At 40.4% G+C, this 25,651-nt stretch overlaps 1 protein-coding gene and 1 long non-coding RNA gene across 3 annotated transcripts; both read left to right on the top strand.

Moving 5' to 3' along the window:
* The first annotated feature begins 261 nt into the window (after nucleotides 1-261).
* Nucleotides 262-25,319, top strand: LOC306839564. The gene is made up of 2 exons (XR_013781218.1): nucleotides 262-802; nucleotides 24,232-25,319. It is a non-coding gene; the product is annotated as an uncharacterized lncRNA (long non-coding RNA).
* Nucleotides 18,137-25,319, top strand: LOC306839562 (uncharacterized protein). Of its 2 annotated transcripts, XM_079368325.1 has the most exons (5): nucleotides 18,137-18,254; nucleotides 21,843-21,977; nucleotides 22,121-22,276; nucleotides 22,417-22,512; nucleotides 24,009-25,319. In XM_079368325.1, the coding sequence occupies exons 2-5, from the start codon at nucleotides 21,876-21,878 to the stop codon at nucleotides 24,228-24,230; spliced, it is 576 nt and encodes a 191-aa protein (XP_079224451.1). In that variant the 5' UTR covers nucleotides 18,137-18,254; nucleotides 21,843-21,875; the 3' UTR covers nucleotides 24,231-25,319. The 2 variants fall into 2 exon arrangements, with proteins under 2 accessions (XP_079224451.1, XP_079224450.1); XM_079368324.1 differs by lacking the exon at nucleotides 18,137-18,254 and having other exon boundaries at nucleotides 21,797-21,977.
* Nucleotides 25,320-25,651: the final 332 nt, after the last annotated feature.

Genomic DNA, 25,651 nt, shown 5'->3' on the forward strand with positions numbered 1-25,651 from the left:
AGTAAATAAATGTATTTGTACATATATAAGCCGCACTTGATTATAAGCCGCAGGTGTCCACGCTATAACAAGAGCTATTTACACAGACGTAGGCTACCGGTAACATCCGCAAATACTGTAGCGTCCGTACGGACGTTAAAGGACGACGAGAGCGTTCAAATAATAACTTTTAATAACCCGATCACTGTCGGCCGTGACCACGCCGTTTACAGCGGAGAACAAAACCATAACTTGCCGTAACAATCCAACTCTCTCCCCAGCGTTCTCTCATACAGCCACTCAACACGTTCTCGCTGGTGCATTCACTGACTCTCCACATAATCGGAATTATGAACATATTATCAACTACTGACTTTACAACATGAACCGTTACAATACGAAGCCTAGCCGACGGTGTCTGTAACACGGCTGATGAAAAAGATGACCGTAATATATTTCACAAGAAAAAGTCCATCCATTCACTGCCTCAGAATGACTTCATTACTCACTTCCTCAGTCTCTGTTGTCGCTGTCAGTGTCATCTTAACGTGCAGCAGCTCTGTTAGCTTCTTTGACAGCCAGGTCGATCGCCTTTAACTTGAAAGCTACATCATATGCATTTCTCCGTGTGTTTTCCATGATGAGGGTGCGTGCATGAAGCGCAAAATGACTGATATTAAGATCCGACGTGACGAAGTCAAATGTTTTTGCGGCAGAAGCTCATTGTCCCCCATAAAAAATCCATGCATTAGCCGCACCGGAGTAGAAGCCGCAGTGCTCGAAGTGTGAGAAAAAAGTAGCGGCTTATAGTCCGGAATTTACGGTAAATGAGAATCTGTATTTAACATGAATAAAAAAATTATTATCAGAACATCCTGAGAGCAAGAACGTGACATGATACATATGGTAATTAAAGGATGTCTGTCAAAAATTGACCATATTGAAACAGAGGGCAATGATGGGGCGGTACAGGGTTTCATGTAACAGAAGCATAAAATTAACACCAGCAATATGATAGGCTAACAATGACATTGTGTTGCAGTGCTTTATAGGGATTAAAACAGCTCATCAAAACGATCACAAGAGGGAGAAATTAGCCTATGTTGGGGGCCTGAATGCAGCATCGTATGACAATTAAACAATGGAAACTGCATGAAGAATATCTTTCTGACTGAACTTTCCCTCGAGCTTCATTGAACTTTTGAAGAGATAGTTCATTGATATTTTTTACGTCAGGATGTATACTTGTCATTTGTAAGTGATGTCAGGATGTATACTTGTCAATTGTAAGTGAATAAGACTAGGGTGACCATATTTTGATTTCCAAAAAAGAGGACACTCGGGACGGCCATGAGACACAAATTCAGACAGGCTTTTCAGAGGTATATGATCATGATTTATTATGCCTCAATGGTGCAAATGTAACTTCTGTAATGAAATCAAATGAAATATGTAACTACCTGTAACAAAATAATAGCTCTCTTTTCAAATAATGTGAAAATATGAACTCTTTGTGTTAGAAAATCCAGCTTTTAATATATCCCTTTTCAAGGTAACAAGATAAATAATAAATTAGAAAAAATGCTCACAAAATACTAACTTAACAAACAAAAATGACCTATTTTTAATCTTTTTTTTTGTCTTATTCATCCTGCTTTTCTTCTTCATCCTCCTTGTCTGCCCATCCATATTTTCTGCAGAACTGGTCTTTCCCAGCAGTTTCCAGTCCAACAAATAAGCATAAAAGTCTTTGCAAGACATCTCTTTGCTGTTGCTGTGTAGCTGCTGTAGTGTTTTACAGTGTTTTTGTAGTTCATCTGTTTAGCTGCACTTACGTTTCGGCATTTTGTGTTCAATCAATGCTGCTCCGCTGTCAGCTCTGTTGCCACTGTCTGCTGTTCCCTGTGAATGTGGAGAGCCGCCCACAAAGCAGTCTCTCAAGAATTATGTCACGCAACGAAGTAGCTACCGTAGTATTTTGCGCCGGTCCTATTTAAGGACAAACTTGATGGTTCCATGAAAGACAGTGAACCCCAGACATTTTCATGATTTTATAAAAAAAAAAAACAGCCCCCCCGGACAGGACGTAAAAAGAGGACATGTCCGGGCAAAAGAGGACGTTTGGTCACCCTAATAAGACACAGAAGGTGCCAGTCAGTTCAGCCCCTATAGTGACAAAAAGGACAGAGTGCTAGCACGAAAGCTAGACTATACAATGATGCTAACAAAGACATTTTCACCACGTTATTTAGGTCATTTTATGATTAATAAGATAAGCGACAATGTCAATTCAATATTTTCAGCAATTTACTTTTACATCAGGAAGCCACGTTATTTTAATATATATAATTTATATGAATATGTTTTATGTGATAAAGTGGACAAGTACAAGACAAAAATGTGCACATACGCATGGCAATTAAAGCAAACGGAAAATAAAAACAAAAAGTAATAGAAAAATGAAAACAAACAAAAATCAAAATACACAAAACATTTACAAATACAACCAAAGGATATGAGAGTTGTAAAGGAAATGTGTGAATGTGTGTGTGGTAGTGCAATGCATCAAGGTTGGCAGCTAAGTGGAAAGTAGCAAACGAGTAAACAAAAGCAAATTTGAAATTAAAAAAAAAACATATATAATGATTGTCATTAACTCATTCTCCGCCATTGACGGAATATTCCGTCATTTGGAACCCAACCGTTACCCGCCATTGACGGAATATTCCGTCAATTGGTGTTTTCAGTGTAATACGATAGGGGGCGCTCTGGCGGACATTGTGAAAAAGTTACAGGACTGTGGGGTCAAAAACCAACAAACAAGACCACCCGCGGGAAAGTAGAGAGAAAAAAAACAAACATTTTCTTCGTCCTTATTTTCCAGCGGGCGGTGTTCTATCAGTCTGTATGTGAGTTTGACGCGCGTCAAAAAGTCAACATTAGCCGTATAGATATGAGATAAAAGCTCTTGAACAGTACAAACATGCCGGCGCCAGCAAGGAGATATTCGGCTGCGGAAACTACAGAGTTAATTATCGATACAGACTCTGATAATTCATTTTTTGACCTCCGTGAAACTGATCTGGATGAAGACAGCAGCGGCGACAGTGAATGGAGGGATTCAGGACGTGTCAGAGGTAAGATATGATCACGTTATTTTTTGATTCACCGTGATAGCATATGCATCTGATAATTCATGAGATAACGTGACGTCGAAATAACATATCTCTCAGTTTTGTACATAAACTATGTACAAAACGAATTTTTGACGGACATTTTATTGTAATTTCCAGACACAGAGTCCAGGTCTCCAAGGTCCAGACATACACGTAGGTGCAAGAGGTGAGTCATGATAACCTATTTTATTTAGTTTGATAGTATGTTACTTGGATTGTATGATTATTAGATACTACAAGACAAGAGCATCTGCTAACTTGTGAGAGAAGATGAAAAAAGAAATAATTTAGCTTTCATTTTGTACACAAACTATTTACCAAATGAATATTTGTTTGACATTTTACTGTCATTTTACACACAGAGTCCAGGGATTCAAGGCTCAGGTGTCCTTTACACAGAACTACTCAAGGTGAAAGAGGTAAGATGTGATATGAAGAGGCCGAAAAATAACGTTTCTCTCTTTGTGCACATCACACTGTTGAATAAAAAAAATGTCTTTCTAATTATTTACAGGTCGAACACAGCAAAGAGGCAGAGGTCGGACCTGTGGATCTTATGGGTGTGGTGGAGGTCAAGTACCTGGTGACCAAGCAAGAGGGTCTGTAAACCAGCCAGGTGCAGGTCCTGGTCCAGGTAATCTGATGTGGAAAGAAATTAACTGGCAGCCAAAAGACTTTCCTTTTCACTGAGAATCCTGGACCTCTAAATGATGCTGCTGCTCTTCATCATATCATTCGTAAGCCTGACCTTGAAATGTACTGGTCTACAGATGACATTTTGGTCACCCCCTACTTCAACAAGGTCATGTCCCACAACCGGTTTGAGATCATATGGAGATTTCTACACTCCAATGATTATGAATCAAGGCCAGCAAATAGCACTGACAGGTTGTACAAAGTCCGCCCTGTCTTATATTACCTTATATCTAAATTCAGTCAAACGTATCAACCTAACACCAACATTTGCATTGATGAGGGTATGCTTCTGTGGCGTGGACGGCTAGCGTTCAGGGTATACAATCCCCAAAAACCTGTCAAATATGGGTTCAAATCCTCCATCCTTTGTGATTCTGACACAGAGTACTGTTACAACATGAAACCCTATTGCGGAGAAGGCACTTCCCTGGGAGACACGGTTGTCTCTCTTGATCAGGTTTTTGTTCAACTAATGTTTTATTATTGAAAATAATAATGATATTTAAGTGTTTGTAAAAACAAAGTATTTCTGAGTGTATAAGAGAAGAAAAATGTATAATATAGTTTGTAAATGTTGTAGTGCTACACTATTCAAAGAAAATTAATAATTTTATGTAATCATTTTTATTTATTTTAGTTTATTTTAAAATATAACTGTAGTTGGCAAATGAAAGTAAAAAGAATCCAAATGTAAACTCAAAATCACTTTTTTTTTCTTGAAAATAAATAAAGTGTTTTATAAAAGTGCTGTTTTCTCAGCTTTTTGTCCGGAATGTGGTTTTTTTGTGAAAATGGCCGATATTCAAGTGCTGATAAAAAAAGATTGAATGAAGTTTGAATAAAATAGTTTTTTGTATATGAATCTGATCTTTCTTTTGATGTATTCAATATTTACATATTCAAAGAACAAAATATTCTGTGAGTCTTGAAAGATTGGTGAAAATGGTGAAAAAGGCTGGCGCTGGCTGGCAAGCATTCTAGAATTCTCTGGCGGGGAAAGAGTTAATTACCGAAATTAATTCGATAAAATAATAATAATAATTATTATAACATAATAATGGCATGGGTTGTATCATAGCTAGTAAGTTGGAGAGGTACAAAAAGAGGGCAGGGTATGTGTTTGGTGTTTCAACTCACCTGACTCTAATCAGTCATGACGTCCTCCATAAAAGCCTGGCCTGCACTCCACTACTCTACCAGATAATTCCGACTCATTCTGTAGTGTCACGTTATGCTCCCAGCTGTTGAGCTTACAATCCAGTTGGACTTTTGGGCGTTAGTTTTTCGCTTTCGTGGACTATTTTTCTCTTGTCTCCAGATTTTACTGGTGTGACACACAGAAATGTGTGATCACATTTTGTGATTTATTTGTGTGTATTTATGTGTAATTGGGAGCATTTTGTTTTGTTACTTTATGTAAATGTTATTTAGTGTGTTCTCAATTTGTGCCACAAGGAGGTGTATCCTCCACATGAGACAGCTTAGTGTGCGCATCAGCCCTTGTCTTCAGATTGGCAGAAGCGAGGAAAGGAAACATCTGTTGGCACGTCTCATTATTTCCCTGTTATTTACAGGTGAGTAAAGTAAAGAAATCACATATTTGTGGTCTTTATATTCTTCTATAACGTGTAAAAGCTAAAGCCATCTGTCAGTGTGTGTCAGGATGTGTTTTAAATGTGTTTTGAAAGTTTTAAGTTACTTTAGTATTGACGCTCATGAGAGCTAGCTTAGCTTGCCACCACATTAATATATGGCCGCCAGTGTATATTGGTCATGACTTGTCCCTGGTTCCAATGTTGTTTTGTAAAGCTCCTATATCTCTGTTAAAGTAACCGTGAGTTCATGAAGAATGTTCGTTTTCATATTTGCATTTATTAAAAGCTCTTTAAGTAACAAAACAGAATATTTTGTATACTGAGAAAAGAATAATAACACAGATAAACGATTTGAAAAACCAAAATTCAGTTAAACTGTAACTGAAATACATCAACATACAGTATGTACACACAAAGACTGGCAGAAGCGAGGAAAGGAAACATCAGTTTGCACGTCTCATTATTTTCCTGTTATTTACAGAACAAATCTAATCCTGCAACAGGCCTCCACACGGGGCCTGTTACACTGGTGTGCCTCCTGTGACTTCTAGTGTACCTTGTCTGAGTTTCCCATTCTCTCAAGTGGATCGTCATCTCGCCAGCCAGCTCCCTGCCCTCCCTGCCTGCTCATTTTTGTGTTTCCTTGGAACATTAAATTACCATCTTGAACCTTTTCATCAAGTGCCCGTCTCTGTACTTGGGGTCCGCTTAACTAAAACATAACAATGTGTGTCCAGCGGTGCGGATGTATGTCAGCAATAAAGAAGGAAAACAATGACATCCTTTTCTTGATGCACTATATAATTCTCCTCCACCTTCATCACACCAATCAACAATTAGGACAATTAAGGATATTAGCATGTACAACTCTACTTGAATTGTTCCTAGTAATAGTGTGTACTGTATTTTCATAGTGAAGTGTATTTTACATGCAACACAATGTAATATAAATAAGTGAAGTGCAAGTATGCTGCTGAAACATGTGAGCTGTTGGTGGGACAAATGGTGTTTTTAAGTCGAGAGATTTGTTTAACATCAAAGACAATGAAGGGGTCTATTTTGGGTCATTCCTTAAGACTGTGAAAGATAAGCAATTTGGTATTGAAATGAGAACAGACCCTTAGGATACATTGGGGGAGATAAGACACCCCATGGTGATTTGTAACCTTTGAAGCCATATGTCCTGAGGAACCACAGGGGGTGCAGGACTGTAGGAGATGCACACCTGAATGATCAAAGCCTAAATAGAGTTGTAAATGTCCTGATGTTGTTGACCAATGCTGCATAAATACTAGGGTCTTTTCTTTGTTCGAGAGGATCACAACTGGCTGGTGACTCTCCCAGGTAACATGGCTAACCTGGACTGATGCTGTTTTTGTAAATAAATGTCTTATATTACATGCAAGTCAGTGTCAGCGGATATTTCTTCATCATCTACACATCATCGTCAAAGGAGGACTTGAGAAACTGCAATAGCTAAATACCCAGCAACACATCTGACGTATCCTTGGGCAAGACACATAGCGCCAAATTGCTCCCACTGCTTCAGCGGCAGCGTATACATGTGTTTGAATGTGATTAGTTACTTCTAATGGTCACTTTACACATCAACATCTGCCAACAGTGTGTAAATGTGTAGGAGGGACATGCAGGGTTAAAGTGCTTTAAAGCTTTGAGTAGTCAGAAGATGAGACAAGCTCACAAAAGCTCAAGTCCATTTACCTTTACCATAATCATTCATCAACAGAGGACCATCAATGACATTTCAATTTAATGACTGTGCATACCATAGCTGTGAGATAGTAGAAGTTTTTTGACAGCGTAGAAGATTGGTAGCAAGAAAAAACTTTTAAAAAATTGCCATTAAAACTGCTAATGTGGCTTGAAATACAAATTGTAATACCTGAGAAAGAAGATTCTTTATTGGTTAGAACCTGATTTTTTTTCTAAAATCTATAGACACCTATTTTACTGATGTGCAAATGGTGTTAGACAAAAAAAAAAAACTACGATAGAGAAAAAGGCAACGGTTGTTCTTCGGTCAGTGGTGATGACATGGCAGAAGGTTGGGGGTGGCTCATTGTTTTTTGTTCTTGTGTACGAACAGTTACTCTCTGCAAATTAATGTGATGCTTCGCATTCTCACCCACCTGTCTCCCATTAGATACCAGAGCGCTGAAAAACGACAATAAATTGATAGTGCATATAAGGGAGTAGAATTAAAGGATAGTGAAAAAAGAAAAGAAAGGACCCAGCTGGGGTGGAAGGGGGTGGAGAGGAGCAAGATAAATGTATTGTACGAGGGAAAATAGAATCTGTTTTGTTGTGATCGAGCTGCCTTTCGCCTCTCACTCCCTCCTCCCATCCGGAGGTTTGGCGTCAGAGGCAGGAACGAATAATTAGCCATGGTGCGCACTCCGGAGGGGAAAAAACAGAGCACCCGCGGGACCAGGTGAAGGAGATGAGGCAGGCTCATTAACGGACAAAACTGTCCAAACAAAACTGTCCAAACTTCCCCTAAAGTCCACTGTGCAGGCGAATCCCCTAAACTGTCAAAAGACACCTGAAGAGCAGCCGGTAAGCATAGCAATGAATGTTTACATTGCGAGTGTCGGCTCGGTGGTGCGTTCAAGGGGCCATGGGATTCGAAAGGCACGGACATGGGTCTCTTTTGGTTTAAAAACAACTGATTGTTTATTGTGAATTTCAGATGAGATTATTGGAAATCTATTTATCTGCATTTTTGATTAATGAAATGATTATTTAAAAACGAATGAAATTTGATTTGCTAAAATTTAGTAAAAGGAAAAGTTTAAAAATTTAGTAGGCCAGTAGAAATTATTATTTTGTGATTTTATGTTCTTATTTTGTGATGGCAAAACCAAAGAGTGCTAAAAAAATTTACATTCTCTTTTTTGTTTTGAGGTTTTTCACCTACTGCCACCTACTGCAAACCTACTGTAAACTGCTGCAAACTGTTGGAAAATACTAAGAAGACAGACTGCAAAAGAAATAAAAGCAGCTAAAAACGCAAAGAGTGGAGTCCTGTATACTTCAGTTGGGGGATGTCCTATCAAGTGGGGACAAGCTGCACAAACTAAAAAACGCACTTGACAGTGAAAAACCGCTGAGGACCAAGAAACCACAGCAGCAACTGTAAGAGACTGGACATCATATCACAACAGTCAAGATGACAGAGTCAGTGACAATGGACCAGTTAAAAGTTTCCCGAACAACAGCAAAACGTTTGTTCTCCCGTCTGGCAAACAACATAACCCGGCTTCACACAGTAATGTCGGAGGATGAGCTCAAGGACAATTTCAAGAAGCTAACACTGGAAGCAACCAAAGTCATGGAAATAAATGATGATATTGGAGCACAGTATGCAGTTGATAATGAATCTGAAGAGCTCACTGAACAGCAAAAGACTGATCTAGACAAATCCGCCACAGACTGTGAGACTAAACTGAGTGAGCTTCGGAACCTCATCCAACAAACTTTGTGGGCCAATTATGGGGAGGAGGAGTTTGTTACAGCACTACAGAATGCAGAAACAGAAGCGGATAGAGTGTCTGCTATTGATCCAAGTGAGGATAAAGATGCGTTTGGCTTCCTGGTAGAACACCTCGGACTCCTCGTAAGGGCTGCAAAGAAGCTATTTGTGAAATGGAAGTGCTGGGCCCCAAAGGCAGAACAGCAGGAATTCCAGGGCCGCATACGCGTTCTTGAGGTAATGTTCCCCAAGCTCACAGCAAGAAAGGCTGATTGCATCCGGGCAAAAGTGAAAGAAGATGCTGACAAGGGGTTACAAGCCACCAGAGCAAACATCTTAATTCCTCCACCTCAAATTAGATTAAAACCAGCGTCACTCCCCAAATTCACAGGAATAAAGCGTGAATTCCATCGGTGGAAAAGGGATTGGGAGGCCCTTCAAATACAAGGAGAGCCGACGGGCTCGCAGGAAATAAAAAAGTTTCAACTCCTTGACAGTATTGACGACAACACCAGCAGGGTTCTCCGTCTGTCAAGCTACAAAACAGCGACGGACATGTTCAGAGTACTGGAAAATCGTTTTGGGAACAAAACAAACATTGCAATCGAGATAGTGGAAGACCTCCAGAAGCTCCCAATAATAAAGGATCAGCAGCCTCGGAAAATCATTGAGCTCATCCAGTGTGTAGAAAAAGCCCTCTCAGACCTAAGTGACCTTGGCAGGACTGGGGCCATAAAGAACCCTCTGGTAACCAAAGGTATTGAAAGCAAATTGCCTGATGGGCTGAAGAAAGAGTGGCTCCTTCACGTAGCACAAACGGGGGAAGCCACAGATGAAGAGGAGCGCTTTGATAGTCTCCTGAAATTTCTACAAAGTCAAGAATCCATATATGAAGAGTTAGAACAACTCAGTGGCGACTCAACAAGACCCAAGCATGAACAAAAACAAGCTCGCACTAAAACTGCAATTCAAGCAAATCCAAACGGCCAACTTCCAGGGTGCGTTGTCTGCGGAGACAGAGGACACAGAAGAAAGTTGTATTTCTGCCGAAAATTTCGCACACTCACGCTGGCTGAAAGGCGAGATGCTATGAAGAAGTTGGGAGCCTGTAAAAGGTGCTTGGAGGTTCATTCAGACGGTGGCTATTGCAAAAGTGAATTCCTCTGCAAAAATCAAGGTTGCAAAGAAGGTCAAATGGCAGCTCATCACATCTACTTATGTCCAAATAGGACCAAGATCACTACAGTGGGAGGAGGGAACAAAAGCTACACCGAAGCCCAAGAAGACTTTGTAAGGAGCCTTCCCCCTGACCTCGCCGAACGGTGCCGCAATGTGTTTAGTAATACCGTGGCCAGAACCTCCCACATCTCAGGTCAGCAGAGCCTACTGGCGGAGTACGGATTAGAAGAGTTGCCAGTTGTCATGATGCTCCTCGAAGTCACAGCTAATGCTGGACAAAAAGTTGGCACTCTCATAGACTTGGCATCCGATACGAACTACATAACGCACAAGGCAGCTGAAAGTCTGAACCTGAGAAGTGAAGCTATTAAACTTGTGGTTCATGGGGTTGGAGGCATGGAGGTCACAGTTGAGACAAAAAGATACATGCTGAAGGTACGAATTCAAACTGAAAGAGGCACATTCAAGTCACATCAGTTGGTCTGCTATGGCCTTGAACACATTGCAGACATTCACCAACCAGTTTCAGCAAAACAACTGCATGCATTCTTTCCAGATGTGCCAATCAGCGACCTCAGAAGACCAAAAGAGATACAGCTCTTGATTAGCCACAAAGAGGGCAGACTAGCTCCTCAAAAAGTTCGCAGCGTGGGGGATCTGGTACTCTGGGATGGACCACTCGGAAGAACAGTTGCAGGGACTCATCCTGAATTATTCGAGAAAACAACTGTCTCGGCTCACATGTCCCGCACACATTTTGCTAGATCGATGAGGACTGCGGCTGTGAGGTACCAAGAATTCAAATACACTTCACCCATCATCCAGCATGTCTACACCTCAACCACCACTCGTGACTTCTTTGAATGGTGGAAGTGGGAAAGCATCGGCACTGGCTGCAACCCAAAATGCGGGGGCTGCCGTTGTGGCAACTGTCAGCCGGGTGGTAAAGACATGACCTTGGGAGAAGAACGGGAGATGGAGGGAGTAAAAGGCGGATTGTCATATGCTGGTGCTGATGAACATAGTAAAAGTCCCCACTGGCATGCAAGCTATCCGTGGCTCGAAGATCCATCCACCCTTCCAAACAACAGACGAGCTGTAGAAGCAACCTTCTTCAGAACAGAGCGGCAGCTGGCCAAAGACCCCCAGTGGAAAGCGGCATACACTGCACAAGTCCACGAAATGGTAAATCGCCATGCTGCAAAGAAACTGTCTAAAGAAACCCTTCTCAGTTGGACTGGACCTGTGTGGTATATAAGCCACTTGATCGCTCCGAACCCTCATTCCATTACAACCCCAGTAAGACTCGTGTGGAACAGTAGTCAAAGGTATCAAGGCCAGAGCTTAAACGACATCCTGCTAAAAGGTCCTGATGTCCTCAACCCGATACGTGGAGTTCTGCTCAAGTTCCGACAAGGTTCCTTTGCTGCCTTGGGAGATATAAGAAAGATGTATAACTCTGTCTGGCTGGAGGAACGTGAGGTCCATCTGCACAGGTTCCTGTGGCGGGATTCAGAGACTGAGGATTTGGGAGAGTTTGCGATCACCAGAGTCAACATTGGTGACAAGCCGGCTGGATGTATAGCACAGCTTGCTATGAGAGAGACGGCTAACCTCCCTCAGTTCAGCGATCTGAAGGAAGAACGGCAAGTGCTGCAGGAGCATAGCTACGTTGATGACATCCTAACATCCCACAACGACCTACAAAGGCTCAAAACAATAACCACAAACGTGGAACGGATCTTAGAAGCTGGCGGGTTTGCACTGAAGCCGTGGGTCTTTTCTGGCGAGAGCAAGAAAGACACTGAAGAGTTGTCGCAAAAGATCATTATCCTGCCAAACCAAATGAAAGATGAGGACAGCAAAGCTCTCGGACTTGGTTACAAGGTGCAGGATGACAAATTGCACGTCATGGTGAGAATCAACTTCTCAAAGCGGAAAAGGAAGATGAGACTAGGTCAAAACCTGCTGCTAGAGGATGTGAAAGCAGTAACCCCCGACCCTTTGACCAGACGAGAGTTATTGAGTCAAGTTGCTGGGCTATACGACCCGATTGGCCTGACAGCACCCACAAAGCAAAAAGGGACTATTCTGGCGAGAAAAGCTTTTCAGGAGGCCAAGCCAAAGATGGCTGCCGTGAAAGATACATGGGATCTGGCTCTGTCAGATGGACTTCGGGAAAGTGCGATTGAACTGTTCGAAGACTACATCCGACTCAGTAAAATAATGTTCACCAGATCTCTCACCCCGTTGGATACTGTTGCTGAGCCTATAGCAGTCACCTTCTCGGATGGCAGTGAGAGTTCGTATGGGGCGTTGTTGTACCTCCGATGGACATGTAAAGCTGCTACCACAGTGAGACTGGTCGAAGCAAAAGCGAAGCTGACTCCTTTTGACCAAAAGGGAGACCCAGTCAAAGCTGAACTCTGCGGAGCCGTCTTTGCAAGTCGGTTGAAGAAATACTTCCTGCAGCACTCCCAGATCAAGGTGAAGAAATGGTACCATTTCCTTGACAGCCAGACCATCTTGGGTGCTATACACCGGGAGAGTTACGGGTTCCAAACCTTCTTTGCAAATAGGATCGGAGAAATCCAAAGCAGCACAAACCTAGAGGATTGGTGGTGGATCCCAAGCTCACTAAACATTGCAGATATCATCACTCGTGGAGCTGGACCAGACCAGTTGGAAGACGGGTCCGAGTGGCAGCAGGGGCCAGAATTCCTTAGTCGTCAGGAAACTGAATGGCCAATCAAGTCAGCAAAGGATGTGGCTGCAATAGCACGAGAAAACATTAGCCAGATACAGAAAAAGTCATTTGTGTCTGTGCTAATGAGAGCCCAAGTGAGGAAAAACACAGCGGGTTTGACTCAACAAAGACCCCATAGACCTCCAGCTGGTTTGGCTGTCAAAATCTTGGTGAGCGAACAACGCTTTAGCCACTCAACCAGGCTTGTGAAAACGGTTGCATTGGTGTGGAGAGCCGCCAAGAAATTCGCTGGAATAAAAAAGACCCTGAAGTCACAAAAGTGGGAGGCAGTGTCAGATAGTGGAGTTGTCTCTGTCGAAGAGCGTCAGGATGCCTTAAGGGACATATTCCTTGCAGCGCAAGAAGGGGTAACTTTTCCCACCTCCACAACAAACCGCTTGGTGGTCTTCACAGACTCAGAATCTGGATTGCTGCTTTGTGGTGGAAGAATCCAAAGTTTTAACGAAGATTCCACAGCTGTACCACTCTTGCCACACGGTGCATGGATCTCAACTCTGCTTGCACGAGAGGCGCATAATGAAAGCCACGAAGAAGTGGCTGCAACAATGTTGCGAATTCGAAGGAAAGCCTGGGTGGTCCGAGGGAGGCTAATTGCCAAAAAAGTTGTAGAGAACTGCCTCTTCTGCAGAAAAGCCAGAGCAAAAAGGTGTCAACAAATAATGGCAAGCCTACCTCCAGAGAGAACCAGACCAGCGGCACCATTCGAGTATACAGCTGTTGACCTTTTTGGACCCTATCTTGTAAAGGATGAAGTGAAGAAAAGGGTGAAGATGAAGGTGTGGGGAATTATATTTAGCTGCATGGCCAGTAGAGCTATTCACACAGACCTAGTGAATTCCATGTCCACAGAAAGTTTCCTGATGGCGTACTTACGGTTTACTGCAGTCAGGGGGCACCCGAAGAGGATCTGGTCGGACCCTGGAACAAATTTCATTGGAGCTAAACCTGTGCTTAAGGAGTTGTACCAATTACTGCAAAGTCAAAACAGATCAGTATTGGAAGAAACCTCTGCAAAAAATGGCACCATCTGGGAGTGGAAAATACAACCAGCAGACTCACCTCACCGCAATGGCGCTGCTGAAGCTGCTGTCCGCATCATTAAAAAGGCACTCCAAGGCCTGGACAGTGAAACCAACCTCACCTACAGTGAGTTCCAGACAACTTTGCAACAAGCTGCCAACTTAGCAAATGAGCGCCCAATAGATGCCAGAGTACAAAGTAGTGAGGATTTTGTCCAGTATGTCACACCGAACACCCTGTTGCTGGGACGTGCCTCTCCTAGTGGTGATGTAAAGACATTCGATTTCGAAAGTTATCCCTACAAAAGGTTGCAGGAAATGCAAAACGTGGTCAACAAGTTCTGGAGATCATGGAGCCAACTTGCAGGTCCTAACCTATTCGTGAGAAACAAGTGGCACACCTCTCAAAGGAGCGTTGCGGTAGGTGACATCGTCTGGCTGTGTGACCAAAACGCGATTAGAGGCCAGTTCAAACTTGGACGTGTCACAAAGACACACCCTGACTCAAAAGGCATTGTAAGGGATGTGCACTTAAGAGTCGTCTCAAGCGCCTATACTCCAGTAACAAAACCAGCAGCAGGCCAAACTTCCAACGGTTTCAAAGGAAACACTCAAACCGCGACACTGCACAGAGATGTCAGGCGGTTGGTCATTCTCCTGCCAGTCGAGGAGCAAGAGTGATGAAATTAAGAATGCAGCTCTCAAAGACTGTCCTGCGACCTTCCCAACACTCACCGTGGGAAGGTCGAGTGGGAGGTGTTTTGTTGTGATCGAGCTGCCTTTCGCCTCTCACTCCCTCCTCCCATCCGGAGGTTTGGCGTCAGAGGCAGGAACGAATAATTAGCCATGGTGCGCACTCCGGAGGGGAAAAAACAGAGCACCCGCGGGACCAGGTGAAGGAGATGAGGCAGGCTCATTAACGGACAAAACTGTCCAAACAAAACTGTCCAAACTTCCCCTAAAGTCCACTGTGCAGGCGAATCCCCTAAACTGTCAAAAGACACCTGAAGAGCAGCCGGTAAGCATAGCAATGAATGTTTACATTGCGAGTGTCGGCTCGGTGGTGCGTTCAAGGGGCCATGGGATTCGAAAGGCACGGACATGGGTCTCTTTTGGTTTAAAAAAAACTGATTGTTTATTGTGAATTTCAGATGAGATTATTGGAAATCTATTTATCTGCATTTTTGATTAATGAAATGATTATTTAAAAACGAATGAAATTTGATTTGCTAAAATTTAGTAAAAGGAAAAGTTTAAAAATTTAGTAGGCCAGTAGAAATCATTATTTTGTGATTTTATGTTCTTATTTTGTGATGGCAAAACCAAAGAGTGCTAAAAAAATTTACATTCTCTTTTTTGTTTTGAGGTTTTTCACCTACTGCCACCTACTGCAAACCTACTGTAAACTGCTGCAAACTGTTGGAAAATACTAAGAAGACAGACTGCAAAAGAAATAAAAGCAGCTAAAAACGCAAAGAGTGGAGTCCTGTATACTTCAGTTGGGGGATGTCCTATCAAGTGGGGACAAGCTGCACAAACTAAAAAACGCACTTGACAAGAATCACAAAAGCTTCACTCAACAAAAAGGAATCCAAGGAGAAGAAGAAAAGCAATGAAGCTGTGGTGAAGAGATACAAGCTTGCTGAGGTGGAGGAAAGAGACCTGAGGGCAGACATTGATCGACATTTACCAGTGAAACATGAAGCAGACAATAAACTATATACAAAGACATTACAGTAAAACATAGAAGGTGGAGTTAAGCCATCCATGCATATACATATAGTATAACATACACATACATCTAGTAGAGCACACACATGTATACACACACAAACGGAAAAAACTCAAACACAATTCGAAAAATACACACAAGAAAAGACAGGGTGCTGATGGTCATCTAGTGTTTGCTTACACACACCCCCTCAGAATGATTAATGCGTCTTTGCTCCACACACTGACCTATAGGGCACAGCAGGCCAGTGGCTGAATATAATTTATTTAGTAGCACAGTGTGTGTGTGTCTATGTCTGTGTTGTAGTTACAAAGGGAACAATGTGCTATGTAGCTTCTTACAAGTATATGCAAGGGCTCAGCAATAGACATGGGGGGGGGGGGGGTTTGAGTACCATCCTTTGGCCAGCTACAACACATAGATTATTGAATACACAAACACATAACAAACAAATAAATACATGATTTTTACTGCATAAACAAATAGTCCTTACCATCATATTGTTCGTGCTTGTCTTCATGTGTGAGAAGCTCTGGAGTGCTTTAGAAATTGCTCAAAGAGGCAGTTTAGGTGCATGGTTTCTCCATTTACAGATTCAACATAGAAAACATATATAAACTAAAGTTTAGCCAATCATGATCTTCAAAGGTGAGATGCAGAGGTGACAGTGAGACGTTTGGCTTAACGCAGGTAGCACACTCTAAAAAATATTTCTAGGGCTTAGTAAATGTAACAGTAATATAAAGATATTATTGCTTGAAAAAGATGACTAAACATCATTTTTACAAATATTTGGGTAAACTATATCAAAATTCACGAGTAAAAATAAAACAGAAATCTTTGTGTAAAATGTAAATAGATAAAGTAAGTTTATTTAATTAAAAAAAAGTGTGATTTGACTAACAGGTTACATTGTTTAAATATATTATAATAATTACTGTATTTTTCATCAATATTTTTGAGAATAAACTGTGAATAGCAATCAGTTTCAAGAACTACAATTATTACTTAATTTTACTTAATATTATTTGTAATTTGACTTATCTACTTAAAAAAAAAAGTTTGCTGGCGGAAGTGACGACATCACTCGGTACTTATGCTTCAAACCGTAACGGCTGAGGCAAAGCTGTGGCGCGCTGCGAAGTTCATTCTGACCAGACTATATCGACAAGAGCTGGACAAGGCATTTAAGTAAATATCTTTCAACACAATAATAGTTTTACAAAAAACTCTGTGACAGAAGGAACACCTGACCAGTCTTAATATCATGTCTACGATGTTAAAATTTGACTTTGTTAGCAAGCCTAAGCAAGCAACCACATGCAATTTATTGTCTTCTGTACAACTAAACATTTTTTTTTTTACATTAGCCTAATGTATATTCGGTTATATGACTGCAACGACCGTGTAAAAAAAGTCAAAGCGTTTAAAAAAAATAAATAAAAAGATTTTGGAACGCGGAGCTGTGTGCGGGGGAGGGGTGCATGTGTAGCACATACACACAGCTTTGTGTTAAGCTTATTTTAGCCGTTGAGCTAGCATGCTTAGCTTGTGTCACGCATTTATTCATTTTTGCTCTAAGAGAGGATTATGATATGTTCACCTAAATGTGGGTTGAATGTGTAAATTAATCAAGTTTGGCTTTTTATTTGCGAAAGTGTATTCTACGTACATTAACTACGAACTAGTGCATGTTAACTCTGGTTAACAGGTTATTGCACAGTACCACGCTGACCTCCCGTGTGTGCGCGCGGGCACGTGTGTCTCTGCAGCGCTGATGAACACAGAGCAGGCTATATTTTTTAACATCTAAATATTTTCCTAATTTTTATGATAAATGAATGTATCCAAAACACACTATAATATACAAATGTGTTTAGGATTTTTCATAACAATTTAAGGTTTACTGAATTTTACTCTTGCTCTTTTTCAAATTGTATTAAATTAATACACTTTTTTGATGTGAATGTGAGGTGAAAAACTAATCTAAATCTCCAAAAAACAATTACATCGATTCATTAAGTAAAACAATTTTTAAAACGTTTAGAAAATGGTGAACAGTCAACATAGTGTGTGTTTGTCTCTCTTTGTCCTGAACGTCAGGTCAGGCTCTATCTTGAATTCCTCGTCGTGCTGATCTATAATCTTACTCCATCTAGTATAGCATGCATTGCTCAGGCAGAGCGGAGGGCAAATGGGTCTTCAGTAAAAGTATTCATTTATTGGAATTAAAAGCATGCAATTCATGACTGTGGGGGGTTAGGTTGTATAAAAATGTTCATATCCCAAGGTCAAGAGTTAGGTATGGTATTAATAATAATATAAAAATGTGCATTTCAGATACGAAAACAACTGATCAAGAAAACACAGGTAAGTTGCTCTTTGTAAATAATGATAATATGGGATGTTAAAATCTAGTAGGACATTATTTTCTATATGTGTTGTAGGGATATTGACTTTTGTCCATCAACTTTACTTTTATGGTCTGTGACAGGCGGTGAGAGACGAGACGGCATGTGACAGAGAGAGAGAGGGGTGAACAGCAAGCGGCGTTGAAAGGACAGAGCTTCACACCAGACTAGCCACTGGGGCTCCTGAGTTTTTATCCTTCTTGCAAGGTAACTGCTCATGGGATGGCAGTGTAAACTTTGTACTTCTCTGGCATCCTCAACGGGGGGACTTCTCAAGCATTATCGACTGAAACACGGACTTTTAGGTCGTGGACATTTTCTTCCCTGCATTCATTTGGACTGTCCATGCTCTTTCAAAACTTGGGGTGGTTTACGTACACACTTGTATAGAGCTCATAAATCAGAGGAAGCGGAAAATCAGAAAGATGTGAAAGCTTTCAAATGTAAAATTTGTGACTCATGTTTTTCACTTACCAAGGATTATTTTCAACACATTAACTCTCATCTAAAAAGTTTAGAAACAATAGAGTGTGTGTTTGATGGTTGTGATTTCAAAACTAACATATATGGGACTTATGCTACACACAAAAGCCGAAAGCACAAATCCTACTCGTGTAATGACTTAAAATCTGAAGTTCTTGTAAAACTTCCTATTGGCAGCCAATTTGCCTTACTGGAATCAGTTAATGATGTGGAGTTGGAAACATCAGTAGACTTGGATTTTGAAGGCGATACAAGCGTGTTTTTGAAAGTAATCGGTTCTCTCTTGCTAAAGTTAGAAAGCATTTATAATGTCTCTGGTAAATGTATAGATGACTTGGTGGAACAGCTTCAGTTTATCAGTACATCATCATCTCAGTGCATTTCAAATTTAGTGAAAGACGTTTTAACACAAAATAACTGCACAGTTGATGAAAAGGTTATCAGTGATTTAGTCGAAAAATTGTCTGTCTGCAACCCTCTTGCTAAAGCTCTTGCTCCAGATGGTCCCTTTTTTTCTAAATTCAAGAGGGGAAAGTATTTCATTGAAAACTTTCATGTTATTGAGCCAGTTGAATATATATTGGATCCATCAGAAAATTGCACCTTTCAATATGTACCTATTCTACAAACCTTAAAGCTATTATTAAATGACAAAGACATTGCAAGTAGGATACTGACAAGACATTCAGGCACACTATCACAGTTGTCATCCTTTCATGATGGGAAATATTTCAAGTTAAATGAGTTTAATGCTGAAGGAGAACTCAGGATTTCACTTATACTTTATGTGGATGATTTTGAAGTCTGTAATCCGCTTGGAACTTCACGCAAAAAACATAAAGTGACAGGGGTGTATTGGGTACTTGCAGATGTGCCACCTGAGTTGAGATCACAATTAACATCAATTAATTTGGCACTCCTTTGTAAAGCGAATGATGTTAAGAAATTTGGCTACGAAACAGTTGTGGAGCCTCTCAAATGATTTCATCACATTAGAGGAAGAAGGCATTTTTTTCCCTACTATTGGTAAAAATATTAGAGGAACAGTTTTTTGTGTTTCAGCTGACAATCTCGGTGCTCATTCATTGAGTGGCCTTGTTGAGAGCTTTACTGGGCATAACATATGTCGATTTTGTATTGGGGACCATTCAGACTATCAGCAAAAGGAGGTGCGTTCAGGGGTTTTCCAACCAAGGACAAAGGAGACTTATGCTTTACATGTTCAGACTGTAAAGGAAAACCCTGCTTTGTTACATTGTTGTGGTGTTAAGAGAGTTTGCACCTTAACAGAAAAATTGAAGCATTTTCATTGTGTTACCGGTTACCCACCAGACGTGCTCCACGATCTCTTTGAAGGAATAATTCCTTTGGAGTTGGCATTATGTCTTAACTTGTTTATAAAAAAATGGTACTTCACCCTGTTACAACTGAATGAGTCAATAACTCAGTTTCCATATACTTGGACGGATAAAACGGATCACCCCCAACCCATCCCACAAAATCTTTCATCTCGCAAATCTGTTGGTGGGAATGCACATGAGAATTGGACCCTACTGAGATTATTACCGTTCATAATTGGTGTAAAGATACCATTCGATGAGCCGGCTTGGCAAGTTCTCATGACATTAAAAGACATTACTGAACTTGTGGTATCACCTATTCATACAGAGGAAAGCATTAGCTACCTAGATACACTAATATCCGAACATCGCCATAGACTGTTGGAAGTTTTCCCTGAGAAAAAGTTAATTCCAAAGCACCATTTCTTGGAGCATTATCCTGCTATGATAAAATGCTTTGGTCCTTTGGTTTGTGTCTGGACTATGCGCTTTGAGTCTAAGCATAGTTTTTTCAAGAGAGTTGTGAAATACACGCAAAGCTTCAGAAATGTATTACTGTCTCTCGCCTCAAGGCACCAATTGATGATGGCATATCATCTACATGCTGATTCTTTGAAACCTGCATTATGCGTCAGTAAAGTAACCAGTATTTCATTAGTATTGCTGCATGCAGATATACAGGAGAGCTTAAAAGAAACACATCCAACACAAACCAAAGTGGATTTGACAAATGCAGTCTCATATCATGGAACAAAATATGCAGTGGGGATGATTTTGCCTTATGGATGTACTGGAGGTCTACCTGATTTTGTGGAGATTTCCCAGATTGCGATTGTTGGCAGTGATCTCAATTTCATTGTCAAATGTCTAAACAGCTGGTATTATGAACATTTTAGGGGATTTGTTTTGGAGCACTCTGGGAAGGTAGCCCTGCTGCAGATACAGCAACTTAGTGATACATACCACTTGGCAGCATATTGTGTGGGAGGCAAACGCATGGTCACTTTAAAAAGACACATTATTGTCAAGTATTAGGTGTTTGTCTTTTTCAATTAAGTGTCTTACTCCTGCTCTGATTTCCAGTTGTGATTTATTTTCATACAGATGGATTATAGATCACCGTAGTGAAAAGCTCACACTGCCCTCAGGGATGCCAGGCACAGTGGACCATTTACATAAGACTGTGAAGGACACATTTGAACTCCATGATGAATTCACCATGCATTACTTTGATGAAGACTTTGGTGATTACTTTACACTTCATTCTACTTACCAGGTTCAACATAAGGGGACGATCAAAGTACTAATGATTCCGTCAATAGTGCTTTCACTTGCAGCACCTGAGACTGAAAATGTAACCGGGGGTGAGAATTGTTGTGACACCTCCAGTTGGAATTCATCATGCTTGTCGTCTAGTTCTGCAGATTACCATTCGGATGGCACCTCTTCATCACAAGACACTGTCATATTAAGCCCTCAAAGGGTATCCTGGCCAAATGAAGTTGTCATTCCAGTGTTTTCAGTTGCAACAGAGGCAGTGCTGAGACATGGCAATGAAGACTTTGCAAAAAATGGCACTGTCCTCACCAACACCCGTGTCAGGTCTGAAATCATGGAAGGACTGGCTGATTATATATACGGTCACACAGCCTATCCCACAGGCCTTCAGGTTGCAGAAGCCTTAGTCAAAAAACATCCATGTCTGACAGAACCTGGGAGTCGAAATGGATGGCTCGGATGGATGTATAGCCTAAAATACAAAATGGGAAATTACAGGTCGAAGCTCAGAAACCTTGGGTTCCCTGAAGTTACATGCAACTCCCTCAAAAACAAGCGTCCTGGTGAAAGGAAACCAGCCCAAAATGTCAAAAAAGCCCGGAAAGGAGAAGTGATTTATCTTCCGAACTATTCTTCAGGAGAAAGCAGTGAAAACCAAGAGCTACTGCGCATACAAATTCTTTCTGAATTAAAGAAGAGAGACGGCAGCACAACCAACCAGGAGTTGATGTCCAAGACATTTGTGCATAGAAGACATGATGTCATCAGTCTTCAGTTAAGCATCAAGAATATCAAGGAGAGATGGCCTGCCTTGTTCGATGTGTCACAGGTGAGTTACTGACATTTCTTCAACACAAAGCCATCTTGGGCAGAAAAAGCTCTGTTTGCTTGTATTGCAGTGTGTTGCCCAAATTTAAGTGATCAAATCATTTTATATTTTTTTTTTCTTGGGTTTTTTTTCTTTCCCCAAAGGTCAAGGCAGAGTTTGAGCGAATCACCACCGTAAATCTTGAGGCCAAATTCATGTCGATGTTGGACCGTTTTTCACCTAAACTGCTTTCCATCTTCAAAGCCAAGAAAGGTGCTGCTGGAGAGAGACATCGCACAGAAATGAACACGCTATTCCAGGTATTGTAGTTAACTCCTCTGTTTAGCTACTGTTTTCCTCTTCCTAGCTTGTCATCAGTATTTCTCCAGACTAGAATATGCACTGAGGAAAGAAAGCAGTGGGTCATGCTTTTTGTGAAAATGCATTTTCTCCTGAACAGAGTGGCGTTCACATTGAGAATACCAGAGAAGTTGTCATCCGATGTCTTATTGACCACCTTGGTGAAGATGTGTTTGCCTTATGTAAGGAGTTTGAGGTGAGTCCAACAAAAAAATCATCTGGGTTTCACTCTAAAACTAATGTGCTAAACTGAAATTAAGTTTGTTTTGGTAATGCATAAGCGCTTCAATATTTTTCATACCATGATATATAAGAGGTCCAGAATGTGTATTTAGTTGTTTAGGTGACTAATCCTCGTCTGTTTGTGTCTGTATATTTCTCCTATACAACCATCTTTAACAGACATGATCTCAAATTACCGTAAATTCCGGACTATAAGCCGCTACTTTTTTCTCACACTTCGAGCACTGCGGCTTCTACTCCGGTGCGGCTAATGCATGGATTTTTTATGGGGGACAATGAGCTTCTGCCGCAAAAACATTTGACTTCGTCACGTCGGATCTTAATATCAGTCATTTTGCGCTTCATGCACGCACCCTCATGATGGAAAACACACGGAGAAATACATATGATGTAGCTTTCAAGTTAAAGGCGATCGGCTAGGCTTCGTATTGTAACGGTTCATGTTGTAAAGTCAGTAGTTGATAATGTGTTCATAATTCCGATTATGTGGAGAGTCAGTGAATGCACCAGCGAGAACGTGTTGAGTGGCTGTATGAGAGAACGCTGGGGGAGAGAGTTGGATTGTTACGGCAAGTTATGTGTTGCTCTCTGCTGTAAACGGCGTGGTCACGGCCGACAGTGATCGGGTTATTAAAAGTTATTATTTGAACGCTCTCGTCGTCCTTTAACGTTCGTACGGACGCTACAGTATTTGCGGATGTTACCGGTAGCCTACGTCTGTGTAAATAGCTCTTGTTATAGCGTGGACACCTGCGGCTTATAATCAAGTGCGGCTTATATATGTACAAATACATTTATTTACTTATTTTTAGCCGGTGCGGCTTATATCCAGGTGCGCTCAATAGTACGGAATTTACGGTAGTTGTTTTTTTCTTTACAACACTGAACCAAAAACCTTGTCCAACTAATATCCATTTGGTCGTGTATAACGGGACAGACACTTTTTATTTATTTTATTTTTTTTGTGCTTAATCTGAACCAAATATCTCGATTTCTAAAGCACTTCCATTACTCAAACTTCAGGATTTGTACATATTCCTCTCATTTATGAAACATTTTGTTTTTGAAACGTACCAAAAAGGATTTAATATCCCTATTTTCTGTTTTATGAAAAAAAAAAAAAGGCTCTTTCCAAAATCCGCTCTTTAAAAATTTGGACCCCTCGTTGTAAAATTTAAATAAAGATTTGAACTCTGCAAATATATGCATAATTAGTTGGATGTTGCAAAACATTATTTATTCGAACATTTCTTTAAAAATGTCAGTACAAATAGAATATTTTTTTTATTTAATGAATCAACTGACAAAAAATCATGATGCTATATTAAGTTAAAACTTGCTGGACAAAGTTTTACAACTGATTTAATTTAGTTGTGTTGGTAATTTTATTATTATTTTTTTGCTTCCTGCCTGCCTCTTTATAATCAGTTGTCTTTACAATATCTGCAGACTGCTGATGCAGCTGTCAATGTGGAAGAAGAGCTGGCAGCAGAGGTGATGGCTGTGTACTTGATCCGGAATGAAAGTGGACAAGTCGATGTCGGGATCGTCATCGAGGGTTCTGCTGTGCTCAACCATCTCACCAAATCTCAGCAGAGCCTGCTGCTACCTGCTAGGACTGACTTATGCCTTAGACCTGAAATACCCCAAAACGCTGAAATACCTTTTTGAGGTATTTCAAAAGATGTTTTTGGAGGTAGATGCAGGAAACCTTTCAGTAAAGGTGCAAAGACTGAGAAACATGGTCATGTAGTTTGCTTGGAGGCAGTTGTTCAGATGGCTCATTGAACCACATGTGGAAGGTGATATTGGACTCTTGTTAGTTGTTCTAGGTTCTGGAGAGAAACTTAAGCAATCTTTTGTTCCTTTTAGACAGACCATCATCAGGTGGGGTCAGGCTCACTTTCATTTTATTTGAATGTATATTGAGTCTGCATTTACAATTGCTTTTAGGGGGATTTTCTCTATTTTTATTTTCTATTAGGCATGACACATCTGATTTTATGTTTATAGGCAGTTAAATAAAACACTGATTGCAGTGTACTTTAGAGGAGAATGTACTTAATGCATGTTAAGTTTGTAACAATGTATTTCCAAGTTTAATTATAAGCTTTCGATTTAAATTTATCTATCACAACTAAGAGAAGAGTTGATCAATGTAAGGTCATCTAAATGGGAAACTTGAAAGTGGGGATGATTTCATTTTGCCTTACACCACACATTCTAATTGTAAAGTCACTCGAAGAGGAATTTTGAAACCAGGCTTTATGTTTCGATGTGTTTTGAGTTGAACAGGGATTTATAACACATGATGGAAGCAGGCAGTGTTTGTTTTTGCCACTTAAAAGTTGAGTTGTAATGTCTGAAAACATTGTGGACAGCATTCCTCGAGAGAGATGTCTTTTTGTTAAAAAGTAAACCGTGACCATGACGACTGTATTGTGAGTTCTACATAACATGTTGCAAGACAGTTAGACATAATTTTCAAAGTCAAATGACAATTGGTGAGAGTTAAAGATAAAAAGCACAATTGAACTCCCGTTTGCTGTCATGTGGTTGAGTATACTCTAGTTCTTTTTGAAACTTTGCCAAATTCAGAGAGATTTGCAAAATGTTTATGTTTACTGTTTGGTTATTACAGTAATTGTACAATACTGTCATTAATGTTTCTGCTGTTTCATGCAGTGCTGAAATAAGCAGTTTTCATTTGCATACTTAAAATCTGATGCAGGAAAGTCAGAATAAAACATTCAGGTTTGAGATTTGGTCATGCCTGTGTTTCTGATTTTAAGTTTGACATCTTGAAGTAATATGCTCTTATAGAATGCAATATTTTAAGTAAAAAAAGAGCACAAGACAATTTTTTAATGAATACAAGTTGTTTATTTAAGCAAATAAAAGGGAAGCATTTAGTTAAATCCTCCTTTTGGTTTTACTTATCTCTACTCATTTTTTTAAGTTCTTTCAGCTCATATTTTCTGAACGCTTTATAGAGTATTTTAGTTAAATTTACAAAACGGTTTTTGCCATTTTACTTAATTAATTCCGGCGTACACGATTGAAAATATTGAGTAAATCTATTCATTATTCAT

This window comes from Symphodus melops (genome assembly GCF_947650265.1).
Source record: "Symphodus melops genome assembly, chromosome: 18".
In the NCBI taxonomy this organism is placed as follows: Eukaryota; Metazoa; Chordata; class Actinopteri; order Labriformes; family Labridae; genus Symphodus; species Symphodus melops.